At 38.5% G+C, this 15009-nt stretch overlaps 1 protein-coding gene across 4 annotated transcripts in view; it reads right to left on the bottom strand.

The window, feature by feature from the left end:
• LOC142982639 (E3 ubiquitin-protein ligase RNF123-like) overlaps positions 1-14720 on the bottom strand; it is a 38634-nt gene extending 23914 nt beyond the window's left edge. For all 4 annotated transcript variants that reach the window (XM_076129248.1, XM_076129249.1, XM_076129251.1 and 1 more), the window contains exons 1-12: positions 14146-14720; positions 13732-13843; positions 13181-13253; positions 12434-12576; positions 11237-11430; positions 9003-9128; positions 8340-8490; positions 7866-8006; positions 7341-7523; positions 2259-2411; positions 1359-1468; positions 126-244 (exon numbers count right to left, since the gene is read on the bottom strand). In XM_076129248.1, the coding sequence (XP_075985363.1) occupies positions 126-244; positions 1359-1468; positions 2259-2411; positions 7341-7523; positions 7866-8006; positions 8340-8490; positions 9003-9128; positions 11237-11430; positions 12434-12576; positions 13181-13253; positions 13732-13843; positions 14146-14276 (1636 nt within the window). In that variant the 5' untranslated portion in view covers positions 14277-14720. The remainder of the gene's footprint in view (positions 1-125; positions 245-1358; positions 1469-2258; positions 2412-7340; positions 7524-7865; positions 8007-8339; positions 8491-9002; positions 9129-11236; positions 11431-12433; positions 12577-13180; positions 13254-13731; positions 13844-14145) is intronic.
• Positions 14721-15009: the final 289 nt, after the last annotated feature.

The following is a 15009-nucleotide window of genomic DNA, read 5'->3' as shown; positions in this document are numbered from 1 at the left end:
CCAAACTTAAGTAACAAGTAGTATTAATACTAAAAACTTTAAACTATTGACAATAAAAATTAAAATAAACTTTCCTAATTACAAACTTTATATTATAAGTTCGACATTTGCCGCAGAAGTCTCACCAGCTATCCTAGGGTCAGTCTCCCCCTGCACAGGGGTGGGGCGCTGCCACCACGGCTTTCTGATCACCGTCCTCAGCACACTGTCGTCCGGACACTTCACGTTCAAGAAGTTGTCAAACCTGAAGCAAAAGGTGAAATACCTACTCTTTTTAGTTATTCTTGTAACTTGATCATTATGTATCTGTGTGATGAAAGAGCATTTTGGTATTCTTCGACCTTTTCCGAATAAACACTAAAAACTAATTTGATCTTGAAAGGACTTTAACATACTAACGAACAACGGACAACAGACACAGAGTACAATCATACCCTAAAGACTGCAAAACTTGGCCACGTGGTAAACTCAAGGTCTAACCCATACCTAATTTCGCGAGGAGACCCTTGTAACAGTGGTAAGCAGTTTTTTATGACTATCATATAGTTAGCACACTTAAACTTGTAGGTCATTGCTGTATTGGTACAATATTTATGGTGTGAACACATTTTTTTTTCTGATATCGTGAACTTCTAAATATAGAGGTAAAGTTTCTCAGCTTATCAATAAGTGTAAACTAACCTATCTATTGGACAATATGACGACAAATGTATGTAAGAAACTATCCACATTTTGATATGCTAGCCGCCTAACTAACCGCTAACCTTTTCCAGAAACCAGTCGTAAATCATCTAAAAACTAGTTTTCCTAGGTTTCACAAATGAAAGTACGCATAACATGGCGGTTAGTACTTTACACTCTTTACAGTTTTATTCCTTAAAAGCCGAAGAGCCCTCGAGGGATTCTCCTGATTTGTCGGCAATATAAAATTCAGGAGGCTTTTTTCCAAGATGTTGAGCATAATATAATATTAACCCCGGGAAAAACGGGACTTGGGACAATGTATTTTTTATAAATTATGTATTTTTTCCTATTGTTTTGTGCCTTGACCAATTGGCTCACACACGAATTCTTAGGTTTGAAAATGTTAGGTTTTGAATCTACCTTGGCCAAATAAAGTTTAGATGTTCGTATTCCCTTAAATATTATAAAAAATTATACTGAACTTTTTAATATTTTGGTGTTCTCTCTCTAAGCTTTTCTTAATTCTGTATTTCTAATACACATATTATATCGAAAACTAGTGGTGTGTTTTTTAGTAGATTTGTACCTTCAATCAAATGCGTTGCCGGACGGAGGCGAATAGTATAATCAATCTGCTATATCACAGTTACTTAGTGATAAATAATAATACTAACGTGATTTTATTAAAGAACACGTATTTGACAAGATGGTGTCTCGTCTCCCGGTGCTGCATCAGACCACACAACACATACACTGTCTCAATTTGTTGATTGAAATACATGTCCTGGAAAGAGAGAAAAATAAGGAAACTGTGTCAGGTGGGTAAGAGACGTTTTGCGTTATCTATGACCTGAAATTCAACCGTTATGTTATTGCGTAGATGGGTGGCCTCTTAGGCGCTGTTTCCACGGGCGAGAAAATCGCGACGAGTCCGCCCTTGTATCGTCGGACAATCTCCACGAACGAGCGATAATTCCGCCGCGTATCGTCGCGACTCGTAGCCCGCGTTTTCCTTGTTTAAAAAGCTTCTCGAAACAAGAGGCAACATTGAAAACAAATGACGCTGCATTTGACTCGCTGCTTGTCGCGGCCGACTAGCGACGATGTATTGACGTTTCGCACGCTCGTTGACACTCGTCGTATCGCGGCGATAATATCGCCGTGTGGAGACGGTTCCATAGAGAGTGTATAGAAATACGTGGCACGACGATAATATCGCCGCGATTCTCTCGCCCGTGGAGACAGCGCCTTAGTTGCGTTTGAGCGGACCGCCATACTTCAGAAGGCATGTCAGAAGCCGATTCAGGTTGTTGTCAATTAAGATAACAATCGTTAACCATGTTTAGGGCAAGATCACAACACTGTGTTATATCGATGCATTGCAAGAACAACGTCACTCTTCAATACGAGATTTATAGACAAGAGTCGCAAACGCAGTATTGTGGCTTCGCTCTCAGGGTTCCTCGAACAACTTTGACAAATGGTTGACCACTAAACCATGCTATAAAATAAGTAAAAAAATAAATAAATCAATTTTATTATGATCAAAATGAAACAAAACAAGGTAATATTACCTGTGACACCAAGTCAAACAGGAGACACTCTCTCACGATGCAGTGTTCCAGTATGTCGCAGAGTGCCGATTCGTCCAGAAACGTCCACAGCAGGTCCAGCATCGTACATAAGCGAGGCTGCGGCTGTGCTAACAGCTTTGTAGCTAGGCCAGACTGTAGGGAGATTTTGACAATAATTAATAATGTTGCCAGTGGACAATCAACCGTCCTCGGGCCATTACACACGTAAGCACTACGTTATAATCATATGATTCCTTGGAGTATAACCGTGGGTAAGTGCGAGCGAGAGAATCAAAGAAAGTGACACGGATATAGTTCGTACGTTTGTAATGGCTTGAAAATATTTATTAAAAACTGCATTGAATAAGACGAGGCCTTTGTACATTCGATGCGTTCTGCGTCTAGAATTAGGTTGCTATAATTTTTTTAACCATCTAATATTGTTTTTGTTAACTGAGTCATGTTTTTGTTAAATAATTGCTCGTGGCTTAGTTAACGATAGCCGCACGGATCGATCTCTGAGGTTAAGCTACGCTTGCCGAGGTTGTTCTGTGGATGGGTGACCATCTAACACATATCGAGTTCCTCCGTGTTTCGGAAGGCACGTTAAATTGTGGGTCCCGGCTGTCATTTTCGAAGATCTTTGACAGTCGTTAACAGTAGTCAGAAGCTTGAAAGTCTGACAACCAGTCTTACCGAAAGGGTATCGTGTTATAACCCAGGTATTGGGTTGTGGAGGTCAGATAGGCAGCCGCTCCATGTAAAACAATAGTATCCAGCTGCATCCGGTGAGACTGGAAGCCGACTCCAACAAAGTTTGGAACAAAGGCTAAGCCAATATATATAATTGCAACGGTAAATTGCCTTGAAAACCTAACACAACAACAATGTAGGATCTTTTGTGGCAAAAATACGACGAAATCATAATGCGACATTTAATTAAAATCTGTTCAGCGATTAAACTTAAAATCGTAGCAGATTAGTCTGTCTGCATCTGCATGCTTTATGTATTTTTACTATTAGCCTCTCGAGCGCCCCAACGTCAAAATTCAAATATACCGTTAAGCGTCCGGGCCAAAAATGGCGCGCGAAATTGAATTGGCGGTTGGCGTTTAAGCGCCGATTCCGTCATATTTTAATACTAACACCCTACACATACCTTATATATTTGAAATCTACATAAAATTTGCTATAGATTAAAACAATAAACCACAAATAATATTTGATAGTGCTAGCACAATAGTCGGTTTAATCTGAATATTGTGTGCTTTAGGCATGTGTTTGAAGAAAGTCTAATAAATATTTTTAGGCAAAAAAAATAATATGACGAAAGGTCTTATCGTGTAGTTAATGAATAATGACATTAAAATCTAACTGTAAAATATACTCAAATCTTTAAAATTAGTTAAAAAAAGTATTTACAATATTGGTCATAAAGGAACATGTCGTTGGGTCAGATGTTGTTTATGGTGCTCTCTGGCCTATATCAACCACTTATTCAAGTGTGTGCATTAGATCGTCGTCTCGTTTCATCAGCTTCAATGTCAAATATGTTTGAAAGGGATAAAGATAGTTTTAGTATTTCTTTTCTACGTTTTTTAAATGTAAGATCGTTTTGCCGTACCACGGTGGCGGGACGCTTGACGGGGGTAGCACATTCAACCGTGACACGGTGGCCGGGCGCTTGAGAGGTTAGTATAGATACCAGTAGGTAGTGCATCTTGTTGGTTTGTAAAGAACAACTTTTATGATATAAAAAAACAAAAGCTACTCTCACAACCAATAATCTCTAAATTATTTTATCTAATACTCTGAAATAGTTATGAAACTTGTATTGCAACACTTCAAGAACTATTCAACTATTGAATTTCTGCCAAGTTATTGCCAACAAACATAATAGGTACAGACCTAAGTTTCATTTCATCGATCTACGAGCTCCAAATCTGACTTCATTGGGAGTAATTTTAACCCGGTTCAAAAGGTCAGCCTCGAAAGGGCAGCCGGTGTCAGAATTAGAACCATTTGCAACCTTTTAAGAGGATAATAGGGCTTAATCCTGATTATTAATTCAGTTGCTGTACTGCCTAAATGACAGGGCGGGAAAGATATTTGAAGCTATTATTTTTCACGCGCCAAATTTGTTTTTAATTTTTTTATTGTTCATAAATTGTAAACGGCTGCTCGTTCGTTTTTCGAATAAAAAAGCTTTGATGAAGTATAACAACTGTTATGACGTATTCGGGTAAATATTGAGAGTTTAAAGTAACACGAAATCAACTAAATAATAGTAATATAGTAATAGTAGTGGAGGGAGACTATGAGGAATGCTGACCCCACCACCATATGGGACGAATAGCCAGGGAGAGAGCGAGGGAGAGTATACTAATTTTTGTTAAACATTCCTACTAATATATTATTGAAATCAAAGTGTGCATGTTCGGATGCATTTAGATATGTTAAATTTTTCACCAAAACAGCCTGCAAAGCTAGCTTCATGCTGCATTAAAATCTTTCTGAATTAGTTTAATTCGGCTTATTTCGTCTGCAAAGATGGTGATATTTCCTATTAGCGCAGAAGTCGCAAGTTTTTATCGTTATCTAGGCTTCATCTGTAGTTGATTTATAAACTAAGGAGGTTACTACAACTAAAACAGTTTCATTATGTGCACGTCACAGTATACATAGTAAGTAGGTCGGAAGTACTGCCTAATTTCCTCATCTAACGTTCAACGCTCACTACCGATTAAATGTTGTTAAAAAACTAAAAATAATCGAATCTTTACTTGGTATGGGTTTGGGATTAGGGTGCGTTTCGGTTAAAGCTACGACTGCGGGCGGACGGGCTTTGACTCGACCATATACACCTACTCTGCTGAGTTTCGTTTTCAACCCCCGACGCAAAAAGAGGATGTTATAAGTTTGACGTGTCTGTCTGTGTGCCCGTCTGTCTGTGGCATCATAACTCCCGAAAGGATGCAGTGATTTCAATTTAGTTTTTTTTTGTTTTAAAGTTGACTTATTTATTATAAGGTAAAGACTTTCATAAGCATGCTGTTTATGACACAAAAATATATTCAAAGTGGGAATGTAGGCCAAAATACTCATTTTATGGATTGACCCCTGCGTGCCCTTGCAGATCTGATGGCCACCGGTACCTATAAGGAAGGAATGAATGTCGTCGTTATTTCACGAGTCACCGGTACCTCTAAGGAAGGAATGTCGTCGTTATAACACGAACTTTAGAAAAATAAATCACATAAATCGGAGTTCGTTTGAGTCAGTCGCTTGGACAGTAATTCAATTTGTGATGGCTGCCACGTGAGATATTAAGTTAGAGTAGACTCCGTCACTATCAAAGGTCGGGAAGTGGGCTATAGACAGGCTAGACTAGGCAGTAGCTATGTATCGAAACGTTAGTAACGAAATTTTCTTTTACTACCGACAACTGGCAAGATACCGAAAAATGCATGAAAACCTATACAGCGATTCTCTACCACATCGACTACCGATAATCGAATAGCTCTTGAAAAATGTTGTATGACAATTGTTTCAGTACCTCTAGCGGGCGTCGTAGAAACTATTTTTACATCACATTTTAAATGTCAAACTCTTGTTACTCGAAAGTAGCGACTGTATAGAATCGTACTACAGATCAGGGCCCCCTCGTGGGTGCGGTAGAAACTAATTTTTAAGTACTTTTCAAATATCAGTGGTAATACCAACTACAGAAGATTTCGTTACAAGACGAAATCATAGCGTTGCAAGCATTTATTTAAAAAACCTATATCAATTGGCTGCGAGCAAGTTCAGCTAGCTGCCATAGAAAAAAAATCTGCTATTAGTAAAATAGTCGGTCGTGTGCGTTTCACGTTATTACATTTATATATATGCCTCAGATTAATGAGTTATTTCTAGCGTGGGATTATCCTCTAACTTATGCTATCTATATATAGTTGAGGTCAAATGTGAGGTCAAACTTCTACTTGAAGGCTAGAGGATTTGAGAGGAAAATGTTTCGAGTTGCACTTAAAATAGAACGGTTGGATTTGAGATTAATTAAAATAGATTTAAGGCTTGGCTTAACATATGACGAGTTACTATTTAATTCGACTGTAAACTGGTTTTATACGCGGTTTATATCTAAAGGTTTACCTAAGGTATCTTATATGTTGCCCGACGTTTCAACCATGTTGCACTGATCGTGGTCGCGAGCGAATTATATATTATACAAGTCGCGAAAGTTTAAAATCGTTGAGTGACTTTTTGTGGATCATACAAACCACTCATAACTCTTGTACGGTGTGACGACCACTTAAACTACGTGATAAATGTTTAAAAACACTGCTTTGGAACACAATCAGATGTGATAATACAACGAAACCATGTTTCTTAATCAGCTTCAGTTATCACAATCTGTATACAAAAATATCGCGCTATTTCTAGAGATATTTTATAGGAAATAGCTATTCGATATTGCGAATAAAACGGTACAGAGTCCCAGAATAAAGTACTCTCCTATAAAGTGAATATTCTGCTGATCTTTTCTACGATAGTGTTGAAATACTGCACTAAGTTACTGCGGTAGGAAACTCCTAACTGGCTGCCCGTCGTTGCCACGCAAGCTGAGTTGAACTTCATGACTGTGCAATAAGGTCGATTTTGAATCAAAATACTTCGAGAAACGAGGTTTCCGTACTTGTACTAGTATTTATTTTGTGGTAGCAGCCGCGGTGATGCTGTCCGTTGTGTATCGACTGCTAATCATGAGGTCTCGGGTTCGATTCTCGGATGGGGCAATGTGCTTTTGCTCTTTCTTATTTAACGTGAGTAACCCAAATTCTATTCCTTAAATTTCCTGCTTCTCGGTTTCGAATACCCAATGTATGAGTGTGTGTGTTAGTTAATGTACTCGCTTATTTGAGTAACTTACCTTATAATGAAAAAAATCAATAGTAATTCGGATATAGGTTAGTATTGTGTATGTGCTTTGTTAGTGGTGAAACGTGGGAGTACTCAAACACCCCTTCCTAAACTGAGTACAACAGGCGTCATTATCTTACACATGAAGGGTAAAAAACTTACAAAGTTATCAATTCTGACTTTGTGGTAGAACTCAACAGCGACTGGGTCGGGCTGTATGCTCCTGGTCTTCAGGCCGATCTTGCCCCTCATGCGCGGGAGCAGTTCTGACACCACCACGTATGACAGACGGAGGACCCCTCCTAACTCCACCACGACGAGTCGCGCTAGGGACATTAGGAATGCCTGGAAGAAGAGTTCATATCTTAGAATACTTTGGCAAAAAAGCGACATAGAATTAGATAATAATTGGGCGTTTTTAAGCTATTTTGTAAAAAAATATGACAGACAGAGGAAGACGATTTTGGGAAAGACTTTAACTAAACTATGGGACGGTATATGTCAATAAAAAACACAAATATGCTCGATTAGAGAAAAAAATCAAGAGGTTGCTTTTTTTTAATACAGCGTTATGGTATGAACAGATTTTTTAAATAAATACTTAATCAATGTTTTGGTGAAAATATCCTTTAATCTTGAACCTTCATAGAAATTGTTACTGCCTTGATTGTCAGAGAACAGGTGTACCTTTTTGGACATCTTCTTAATTTCAGCACTCTGTGCGTCAACCATGGCATGTGGAGAGCCTCGGGGACTGTACACAGACCCTGAACTGTGGATCCGCAGAGCCACCTCCTCTTCAGCCGCCTTCGATGACTCGGATTTTGACTAGAGTAATATACAACAGTCAAAAATCATTTTACCTCTGTTGCGCGAAATGATTAGAACATTTGATTTTTATATAAAAAAAAAATGTTTGGGTGTAATATGGCAGCTGACAAAAACACATATAAGTATAGTAATACGACCTAGTGACGTCACTATTTTGTATTTTCTGTTAGGTCAAAGGTTGTAGGCTCAAAGTGCCTAATATATTATTTCAATCAGTAATTAATTTTATTTCAATATTATTTAAGAAAAAAAACATGATATCTTCGGCCATGTCGATTTATAAGATACATTTTTCGTTACTTGACTTGAATTACTTCAGTAGGTACTTACCTTGCTACTTCTGGCAGTGATAGGAGGTTTCATTTCGGAGGGTTGAGCGAGCTCATCCAGTAATGCTTCAAGCGACTTGAACAGCAACGAAGCGCGGGCACAGTCGCGACTCGGAGCCGCTTGGAGAGGCATGAAGCCTTCTACCGGGAATCTGTGTCAGAAACAACAGAATATTGACTTAATTGAATATAGAATCAGATGGAATCTTCCATGGTTAAGGAACAGAGTATAAAACCATTATCTTATCACGTATCTCAGTTGATAATTAGTTAACGCCAAATTGATGGTGACTATTCAGTACATTGCTGCTTTTACGTAACGTGTTAACGACTACAATCTACGAAACAAAACAATGTACAGCATAGTAGCTTTCAAATAGTTGTCAACTGAAAAACTTGATAGCCCCCTGATCTATATTTGATAAATATTTTTTCAAATAAACAATGCGTCAATTCCTTTGTTCGTGGTAGCTCCACATTAAGAGATATTTTGCTATGTGCCAGTTTTCTATATGTTAGTATTTTGACACGATGTTTCCTTGACCCGAGTCAAGCCTATCCGTATATTGCAAGGTACGTCTATTCAGTTGCAGAATAGCCATTAAGAAATTTTAACAATGAAAAACTATATAATGATGGTACGAGTAGATGCAAGGTAACTTACACAAAAGGCACGTGTCCAAAATTGGCGTATAGATGTTCTTGCATAGCCAGGGATACTGCAGGGAAGTACGCTAGGCCCGCTCCGTGAGTTACGTTGTCGAACGCTATGCCCATTGACACGCCGTTCCTGTCAACAGAGGATTCATTATTCTCTTTCGATTATAGCTGTAAACCGATAAATTGGGCAGGAGTCTGAACAGGGGACTGAGCAGAGGTAAGAGCAGGGTACTGTAGCTCGATTCTCTACTACTATCGACTACCAACGACCGGCTAGATATCGAGAAATTTTACACAAAAATTTGTTTAGTTCCTTTCCTGGATTCTGTAAGAACTATTTTGGCTGTACATTGTAAACGTCTAACTCTCGATACTCGACAGTATAGACTGTGCAGAATTGCGCTACTGAGCAGAGGTCAGCACGGGACTGAGAATCTATCAGACAGCGGACTGAGTTATTTTTTTATTTACTAATAAAATATTTTAATGGAACTTATGCATAGTAAAACTGTTCGAGTTTTAAAGGTGACCATACCTTATTTGGTACTTACATATAAAGTTAAAAACTTGCTGTATTTACCGTTTGACGGACTAAATTGAGTCTAAAGTAATGAGTATTGCACTAGAAATGAATAACTTAACAATATTCCTAAGAAAGTCAATCAAGAAAATTGCTCGTCCATAGAATATGAACCCAACAGAAAGCCTTCAAGTGTTTGTGTTGCGTCAAACTTTGTAGAATTTATAATACTTTAGCAAGAATCTTTGCCGTTCAAATATTGTGATTATTAGAACAGTGTTTCTAAGCCATAATTTTAAGAGCCCCCTAAATAATAAAAACGTCTAAAACCTATCATTTTACTTTATATTTTTTTAAAGGCATTTCTCTCACTACGTTGCTCTTGTGTCGCAGAGACTTATACAAATATACAAACAACGGATACAAAGTACGATCAGAAATTCGCGATCGAAACAACAATTTGTGGATCGCACAGATAATTGTTCCGTGTGGGAATCGAACCCACGATCTCCTGACGCAATGGTAGTGGCGTGGCGACCTTGATAGGGGCGTTTAAAATCCGTCGCATTTTGAAATATTATATACAAGTCGCGAGAGTTTTAAATCTTCCATCAATAAAATATTCCGTGGCTAAAAGAAGGGGACGTTGAAAGACGTGTTTCCTGATCGATTCCTTCATCAAAAATCAAAATCAAATCATTCATTAATTAGGGTCAAATGCTAAAACTTATGATAGTCAATGATACAGCAAGTGAATTTATGAGGAGAGCTGGTAAGAAAGTCTTGGCCTTTTCATTTCATTAGTTTCTTTGCCAGTTAGCTGCTGCAGTCAGCCGGTAAATTCACATCGTTGGACGCAAGTCTGGACTTAATTAACAACATTCAATTGAATAGATATTCCCAGCTTCCCTTCTATTGAACCGTAATTTGTACACGTTAGAGCGTTCGATAAATCGTGTCTTTGTTGAGGAAGTGGCCTTATATTTCAGAAGTTTATTTGCTTAATTCAATTTTAATTTAATTTGAAATTTATTATTCAATTTTATTATAAGTATTTCCCATGCTATACTTAAGTATATCTACTATATAAATGTCTACTAATATTACAAATTCAAAAACAAGTCTGTCTATCTGTCTGTCTCTTCTTCACGCCTAAAGCACTGAAACGTTTGGATGAGATTTTGTACAAAGATAGTTTGAAGCCCGAGAAAGGACATAGAATATTTTAAATACGCAAAATTGCACGGGATCTGTTACTATGTAGTTATGTAGTAATTTTTGGTAGCAAGCCATATCACTGTAGTCCGAGTAGTAAGAGGTCATTTTATAAGTAAAATTATACTGCCTCTAGAACCAGCAAATTTTACCTACATACATAAAATCACGCCATCTCCCATAGAGACCCAAATCAAAACCAAAGCAACTTACGATGCTTACAAACGTCCTTTGCTTCATGCACATCCATACATCTTGTCATACAGGACAAAATTCAATCTATACTTATAATAAATCTGTAGAGTTTCAAGGTCAAGAGGTCTTCCTTTCTGCATGTTCCAGTATCACGTTAAAACTACGGGATGGATTGCATTAAAATTTGGTATAATCATAGACTAGGTATTGGAGCAACATATAGGATACTTGTATCACATAAAATTTCTTAGATTTCTAGAAAATTGCAAAAAATATAAATCATGAATAACATCAACTGTATATCTTACCTGTAGAATTCCAAAGTCCCTTTATTCATATCAAGACAGGATCCTATGACGTCACCGGGCAGCCAGGCCTGGCCGTACGGCGAGGTGGCCACGTTCCACTTGCGGATCCTGCCGCCGTCGTACGCGTACGAATGAGCCGTGTCACCCACGCCTGTGTCCATTGAGAACACGCATGATGCTGTGCACCAACCGATCTGGAAGGATAGCAGATGACTACTGTATGATGATAAACCTAAAGTTGGCGGCCTCCGTATTTAAGAGCCCTGCCTACCTAGGACGCCATGGTGGCATCGCTGGCTACGTATCTAAGCAGTTAGTATTGAAATGTATGCCACCTAACTCACGTGGCGACGGTGTGGCAACGTGACATTTCAATATTGCTTGAATACGTGGCCAGCAACGCCGCCATGGCGTCCTAGTGAGGCAGGGCTCTAAGGTGGTCGCCACGCTACTACTAGTACGTCGGGAGGTCGTGGCTTCGATTCCTACATGTAATAAATATTTGTGCGATCCACAGATAGTTGTTTCAACTCATGTTACTTGAAATTTAACTGCACGAGTTAAATTTCAAGTAACATGTCATTGTTTCTCGAAGGTTATAAACAGTTTTAAGTACAATAGCACGTGTGACTGAATAATTAAAGTAGACAGGTGACAAATGCTCGCTATAAACCAATTATTGTAATCGAATTGTAGTCAAACACGTGGCTCATTCATCATTGCGAGCTATGACATTCATGTTTCACACAGGCACTTTTGGCATTTGTTCAAAGCAAATTTGATTAAAAATATAATTGCCATGGCTTTGAATTCTGCTTTCGTATTCCGTCAGATATTTTATTCGATTGGGATTTAAATAAAAGTTTACAAAAAATATGATACGGACAATCCCGCACTAAGGACTGCTCTTGTCGCGGGGACTTTTACAAACATATAAACAACTGACATAAAGTAGAACGAGACTCGACACAACTATCTGTAGATCACATAAATATTTGTTCCGTGTGGAAATCGAACACACGACCTCTCAACACACTAGTAGTGGTGAAAGTGAAATCTCTCGAATGTCGGCGCAGATGCTTTACTCACTGATCATTTAGCGACCGGTGAGTGACACTTACTGTATACTCCTCAATCTATTGTAGTAGAAGGTCATAAAAGTTGCAATTATTGCTGTGTCTGTGTTTGATATCTTACTTGCATGATTCCCTTAGTGCCAAGTTGTACTTCATACATCCATTTCCCGGAGAAAACGCACGCCGTGCCCCTGATGGTGGCGAAACTTGACAGACCCTGGACGCTCACCCTCTCGTCTCCCACCAGGACCAGACGACCTGTACCTGTTACATAACATCTAATATATAAAATTCTCGCGTCACAGTTTTCGTTGTCATACACCTCCGAAACGGCTTGACCTATTTCTCATGAAATTTTGTGAACATATTGAGTAGGCCTGAGAATCGGCCAACATCTATTTTTCACACCTCTAAGTGAAATATTTTTTTTTTGTTTTATATGGCAAAACAACGTTTGCCGGGTGAGCTAGTTATTATATAATAATCAGTATCTCATGCCTGTTTTACCCGGCAATTCTGTGTACTTGAAGGTCTAGCTTTGTCTGTATGAAATATACTAACGTTTTGCCGTTTACAATGTTAGCCTCATGTGATAGAACAAACTCCGAGATTTTTTGAGAAAGATCTAGTACAATTAGCAAGGGACTAATATCACTTTGCCCGAACCAGAAATCGAACTCGAGACCTCGTGGTTAGCAGTCAATACTACCAACCGCGCCACAGAGGCAGCCAATAAAAATAAAAAGCTGTAGGTATTCCTAAAAACTTTTATATCATCTCAAAAACTATTGACCTGACGTCAGACTTGGACTTGAAAGTTCGAGAATGGCTGTCGCACGCAGAGAGAAGAAGAAGAGAATGTATTTACCTGTAGATGCATCAAACACGACGATTTTCGGTCCGAGTCTGCCCTGTCTGTCGTCTGCCACGTCTGCTGTCTGCTGTAAATAAATCAAGTTTGATCTATTTAGCAGAGTGGTCTAAATGTGCATCTTCCACGTGAGTGGACAATGGCTCCTACCCGAGGCAACACGCCAAAATGTATTGGAACTTAAGTGTAATATACACGTAACTTCGAAATAATTATCACAATGAAAGAACAGAGTGACAGGAGATACTCCAACTCCACTCCAGGTCCAAGCCACCTTTCTGCCCGCGTGGTGGTCTTGAGGCCTAATCTCTCCCTTATTCCGGGAGGAGACCCCTGTCCGGCAATGGAACCGTACTGGTTTAAATTTATTTATTATCAATTTATCTTCCAACATGCTTAGTTGCTGATTTAATATTATTCCTATTTGACTCTTAGCCTTTCAGTGCTTTGCCAGCGCCGAAACGACTGATAGTCAAATAATTTCCGTATACTAGAACAATAAACATGCAACACGAAAGTTTATTACATTATTATCTTGTTAAATATACCTCCGGTACAACGGTAGGTGTATGTTTCTTCCCCGACTTGACCGGTTTATTAATTTTGGCGTCCAACATCTTTGATAAATTCTCACGAATGTGGCTCACATATTTACTTCGTCTGTAAATAAATATACTTTAAATATGTTTAAATGTTAATGTTTAATTTTTTCCTCCCATCTCCTTTCATTCTGTTTCAATCAGCCTTTATTCCAACTATATCGGAGTGGCATCCAGTCACACCGGATGCAACTGGATATCAGTATTTTACATGGAGCGACTGCCTGACCTCCACAATCCAGTAGATTGTATAACACGATACCCTTCAGTACGACTGGTTGTCAGAATGTCAAGCTTCTGACTACTATTAACGACTGTCAAAGATTTTATTCTGCTTATATAACCTAAGCAACATTTACTTACTGCGTGTGTTTGTCAGTGTTATCCTTCATCACCATATCGTTACCGAACACCCGCCTGATGGTGTCATGGACCTCACCCTTCTCCGCAGAGCTGCTGCAGACCCCGAACATGGACCGGAGGACGTTCATCATTACCAAGTCGGTCTACTAACTGATTATGAAACTGAAGTTATACAGCCCTGGACACTATAAGCTTTTCTATCAAGTATTTTGAAGAACAGGTCTTTGCTAAGACCAGCTCAGACAGATGGTTTCATAAACAAAATCATGGTGCTATTTTCCTCAGAACTGTTTCAAAGAAAACTGTCGTTTTTTCGTAGGATGAAATCTTTTTTTGGAATGAAAATAGCAGAAACAGTGTTGTTAATAAATATAATGAAATAAATTTGAACACTCCAATAGAGATATTGGTACAAAATTATTTGTAAATGATATTTCAAAATCATATGGTGTGCGCTTGTCAAGAATACAATGTCAGTTTGAAGTTTGTGACAGTAAGGAGTTGTGTAACGTTTTACAAAAAGGTTTATTTAGTGAACAAAATCCTTTTTCAATAAGCTACCTTCTCCCAGTAGGTACTCCGACCTCTAATAGCTAACTAACTGGCCACTAACAGTTGCATAATCCTGCGGGTCAATGAAGTACTGAATTATGAATTTTGTATGCGTCTGTTGTTCGCAAACCTTGCATACAAGGCTCTATTCTAAAATGTTGGACTACATAAAGCAAGAAAAGGTCCGCAAATATAGTAATTTCAACTATAGAACCAAAATGTGTTCAGTTAAAAAAAACAAATCCAATTAAACTAAAGACCTTTGATTCGATATCCATTAAACAAGAATCAATTTCAAACAAGGCAAAACCA

Source organism: Anticarsia gemmatalis, chromosome 22, assembly GCF_050436995.1.
Source record: "Anticarsia gemmatalis isolate Benzon Research Colony breed Stoneville strain chromosome 22, ilAntGemm2 primary, whole genome shotgun sequence".
NCBI classification, from domain to species: domain Eukaryota; kingdom Metazoa; phylum Arthropoda; class Insecta; order Lepidoptera; family Erebidae; genus Anticarsia; species Anticarsia gemmatalis.
Note: the sequence above shows the minus strand (reverse complement) of the source record. Positions and strands in the feature narration are given on the sequence as shown.